At 45.1% G+C, this 4537-nt stretch overlaps 1 protein-coding gene across 1 annotated transcript; it reads left to right on the top strand.

Moving 5' to 3' along the window:
• Nucleotides 1-642: 642 nt before the first annotated feature.
• LOC104954454 (calcium/calmodulin-dependent protein kinase type II subunit alpha-like) lies at nucleotides 643-2502 on the top strand (the record flags this gene model as incomplete). The annotated part of the gene is made up of 5 exons (XM_010781557.1): nucleotides 643-691; nucleotides 775-850; nucleotides 1093-1187; nucleotides 1268-1496; nucleotides 2075-2502. Coding segments are annotated over 5 exons (453 nt in total), but the record flags the coding sequence as incomplete, so codon positions are not given.
• Nucleotides 2503-4537: the final 2035 nt, after the last annotated feature.

Here is a 4537-nt window from a genome sequence, read left to right as displayed (position 1 = left end):
AATGAATGTTTCCATGGTGACCAACGGCAACATGACAACGTTTCCATTGGTCCCTCTTCTTTAGAGAAGACCAGGAAATGAAGGATACACGGATCGTGTTCAAATCAATAGGCACGCAATGACTCTAAATAATAATGATCACGCCACCAAACACACATTCAGACTAAAGGAACCAGCCTGTTTGGAAAATGAGAGAAGTAGAAAGTACAGGTATTTGTGTTCAACATGTGAGAAGTAGAAAGTACAGGTATTTGTGTTCAACATGTAAGAAGTAGAAAGTACAGGTATTTGAGTTCAACATGTAAGAAGTAGAAAGTACAGGTATTTGTGTTCAACATGTAAGAAGTAGAAAGTACAGGTATTTGAGTTCAACATGTGAGAAGTAGAAAGTACAGGTATTTGAGTTCAACATGTAAGAAGTAGAAAGTAAAAAGTGGTCAGAAAAATAAGTAGTGGAGTAAAGTACTGATACCAGAGAAATGTACAGTAACGAAGTATTTGTACTCCACTACTTCCCATTCACAATATAACCCTCCAAACTCTGTTCAACCACCTGATTGGCTCGTATTAGATAAGACCTGCCTTTTTAAAGTTTTTCAGCCAATCAGATGGCCGTGTGAGCTGGTGTTGTTGTTGTTGTAGGAATCATCTGAGAGCACCAACACCACCATCGAGGACGAAGACACCAGAGGTAAACAAAACTGTCTTTATTATAGTTATTATTATTGTTATTATTTATTATTTATTATTGTTATTATTCTGTGTGTCTCTCAGTGAGGAAGCAGGACATCATTAAAGTGACGGAGCAGCTCATCGAGGCGATCAGCAACGGAGACTTTGAGAGCTACACGTAAGACTCTTATTGTGAAAATCCACCCATTGTGGAGTAGTCTGTGCTCTTATTGTGAAAACCCTGTGCTTCCTGCATTAAGATGTGCTCTTATTGTGAAAACCCTGTGCTTCCTGCAGTAAGATATGCTCTTATTGTGAAAACCCTGTGCTTCCTGCAGTAAGATATGCTCTTATTGTGAAAACCCTGTGCTTCCTGCATTAAGATGTGCTCTTATTGTGAAAACCCTGTGCTTCCTGCAGTAAGATGTGCGACCCCTCTGTGACGGCCTTTGAACCCGAGGCTCTGGGGAATCTGGTCGAAGGCCTGGACTTCCACCGCTTTTATTTTGAAAACTGTGAGCAGACTCTCTCCTGTAACAATATAAGACTTATTGTGGTACTTCCTGTGTGTAACGCTGTGTCCCCTCCCCCTCAGTGTGGTCTAAGAACAGTAAGCCGGTGCACACCACCATCCTGAACCCTCACATCCACCTGGTGGGCGAGGAGGCCGCCTGCATCGCCTACATCCGGGTCACTCAGTACATCGATGCTAACGGCACGCCCCGCACCGCCCAATCAGAAGAGACCAGAGTCTGGCACCGCCGGGACGGGAAGTGGCAGATCGTCCACTTCCACCGCTCAGGATCCCCCTCCACGCTCAGCAAGTGAGGGTGTGCGCTTATTTTGAAAATCTCCCCCTCCACGCTCAGAAAGTGAGGGTGTGCTCTTATTGTGAAAATCTCCCCCTCCACGCTCAGCAAGTGAGGGTGTGCTCTTATTGTGAAAATCTCCCCCTCCACGCTCAGCAAGTGAGGGTGTGCGCTTATTTTGAAAATCTCCCCCTCCACGCTCAGAAAGTGAGGGTGTGCTCTTATTGTGAAAATCTCCACGCTCAGCAAGTGAGGCTAGTCTCCGCTCTTATTGTGAAAATCTCCCCCTCCACGCTCAGCAAGTGAGGCTAGTCTGCGCTCTTATTGTGAAAATCTTCCTAGTGTTAAAAAGTAGTCTGCGCTCTTATTGTGAAAATCTTCCTAGTGTTAAAAAGTAGTCTGCGCTCTTATTGTGAAAATCTTCCTAGTGTTAAAAAGTAGTCTTTGCTCTTATTGTGAAAACCTTCCTATTGTTAAAAAGTAGTCTGCGCTCTTATTGTGAAAATCTTTAAACAAGTGAGGGGCGGGGCTTCTGTGTATTTACTAAGCTGTGAAAATCTTCTTGTTTTTTGAAAATGTCTTTGTTCCTCCAGCTGACTGCCTGAGGGGGCGGGATTTTGATGGGGCCACAGGCGTCGCCTTGACAACTGATTGATTGACAGCGGGCCGGGCGTGTGACATCACACAGGAAGTTTGAGAGAAGAGGGGCGGGGCCAGCGTTGCACAATCAGCCAATCAGCTTCCTCTTCTCAGCTCTTTGGACTCCAGCCACGCCCCCTTGTGCTCAGCCAATCAGCTGCTCCGAATGTAATGACGCGTGGAAACCTCGTAACTCCGTCAGGATGATTGACAGGACAGAGGACCGCCTTAACACACCTGTAATTAGATCTTAATTAGACCCCAAACACTTCAATATTTGAATGAATCATGGAGATACGAGGTTTCTTGAAACTGTGTTTACTCTTTATACTGGTCACCATGGTTACTAATTACTATTAGACCCGTTATCTCGTTAAGACAACCAATTAACACATAGGTAATTAATGACGTCAGGTGATGATGGTCTGATAACGAGATAACTGGATCTGAAGGTGGTGAGAGAGACTGAATGTACCTCTCTCACGGTAACTTCCTGCAATAATCAATCATTATTACTAATGATTGATTATTACAGGGATATTAAATATTATGATTGTAAAAGTATTTATCGTTTTGTTCATTTCTGCTTCCATCGGGCTCCGGGAGCCCCGAGCTTCCACCTGCGATCTTCCATCACCCCCCCCACACCTGTGCTAACGAGCAGGGCCTTAACGAGCGGGTACTTAGCGAGCATGGCCTGAACGAGCGGGTACTTAACGAGCAGGGCCTTAATGAGCAGGGCCTTAACGAGCTGTCTGCTACCTCGTTAGTTCAGATGAAGAAGAGAGGGAGAACATGATGGTGTTTCGGTCCTGAAACATGAATCACGTTAAATATATAATAAATCTACGGAGGCCCAGGAGGGACAACAGGACGCTAACGACCTGTCATCAATGAGTCGTTATGAGACCTGAAAGTGAACATTTTTTTAATATTCGTGAGTGATGACAGCTTCCTGTTTGTCTCCTCTGGGTCTCCGTACCTCAGGTGTTGTTAACGAGGAACTCACTTTATAACATGACCCCCCCCCCACCTTCAGTACATCATGGATTCAGTTCTGCATGAAGATGCTCTTCCTCCTCTTCCTCTTCCTCCTCCTCTTCCTCTTCTTCCTCCTCCTCTTTCTCTTCTTCCTCCTCCTCTTCCTCTTCTTCCTCCTCCTCTTTCTCTTCTTCCTCTTCCTCCTCTTCCTCCTCCTTCTCTTCCTCCTCCTCCTCTTCACCCTCTTCCTCCTCCTCATCCTCTCCTCCTCTTCCTCTTCCTCCTCCTCTTCCTCCTCTTCCTCCTCCTCCTCTTCCTCCTTCTCTTCCTCTTCACCCTCCTCTTCCTCTTCCTCCCCCCTCCCCCCCTCTCAGTGTTTACCTGTACAGGTGTTTCTGCATGAGATTTGACTTTGTGTTTCCTGTTTCGGCTCTGCTTCGTTTTGCCGCCATTTTGTTTTTCGGGCTCCTCCCGGTGACTCAGGACTTGTTAGCATTGTTAGCATTTCCCACCGGGATTAATGGTGTGTGCTAGCAGCGAGCTAACGAGGTGTTTGAGCTAATATTACTATAACTCTAAATATATAAAGCTTCTTAGTGTTATAGCTCTTATTATTATGGTGTGCATTAAAGCTACTGTCCCCGCGTCGCCGTTAACTTGGGGTGTTTCAGCCCGTTAGCTAGGTGGGGCCGCGGAGCTGCCGCTGTGTTGCTAAGCTAATTCTGAGTTTTGTAATCTTCGGGTCGTTTCAGTGTTTTCGCTCAAATAACTTGCGGTGTTATTCTAACGAGCGAAATCTGTTAGCATTGTTAGCTTAGCCGGTCCTCAGGTTTTTTTAACAAGCTAACGTGCTAATGTGTGGCTAACAGCATGCAGTGGTTACTGTCAGGGATGCTAACAATGCTAACAGTGCTAACCAGCCGTTTCACAGGAAATTAGAAACTGACTTCTTCCGACTGAAAAAAAATGTTTTAGTTTATCTTATCTTTATTATCTGTATTAATGTTATCTAAACTCTACCTGAAACATCTCCACTGGACTCCTTTGTTTACTTCCTGAACACAGTGACATCACTAAATAACACTCACACTCCTATTGGCTAGCGCTCCAACACATTGTACGTGATAGGCTAAGGGGCGGGACATCTCTAATCTGGTTGACCAATCACAACAGAGCTGGCCAGCTAACCAATCAGAGCAGACTGGGCTCTGGTTTCAGACAGAGGGTGAAAAGAGGTGCTGCAGCAAAGGCAGTGTGAGAAAAATAAAGAGCTTTTTGAACATTAGAGCAAGGAGACATGTCACAGGAGAGACAGACAGGTATATTATTTATTATGGTTTGATGTTACAGGTGTGTTACCTGATGTTACAGGTGTGTTACCTGATGTTACAGGTGTGTTACCTGACAGGTTCTTTCAGTCTGAAGCTCAGCTCTGA

This window comes from Notothenia coriiceps, unplaced genomic scaffold, assembly GCF_000735185.1.
Source record: "Notothenia coriiceps isolate Sejong01 unplaced genomic scaffold, NC01 NC01_scaffold00023361, whole genome shotgun sequence".
Taxonomy (NCBI): domain Eukaryota; kingdom Metazoa; phylum Chordata; class Actinopteri; order Perciformes; family Nototheniidae; genus Notothenia; species Notothenia coriiceps.
Note: the sequence above shows the minus strand (reverse complement) of the source record. Positions and strands in the feature narration are given on the sequence as shown.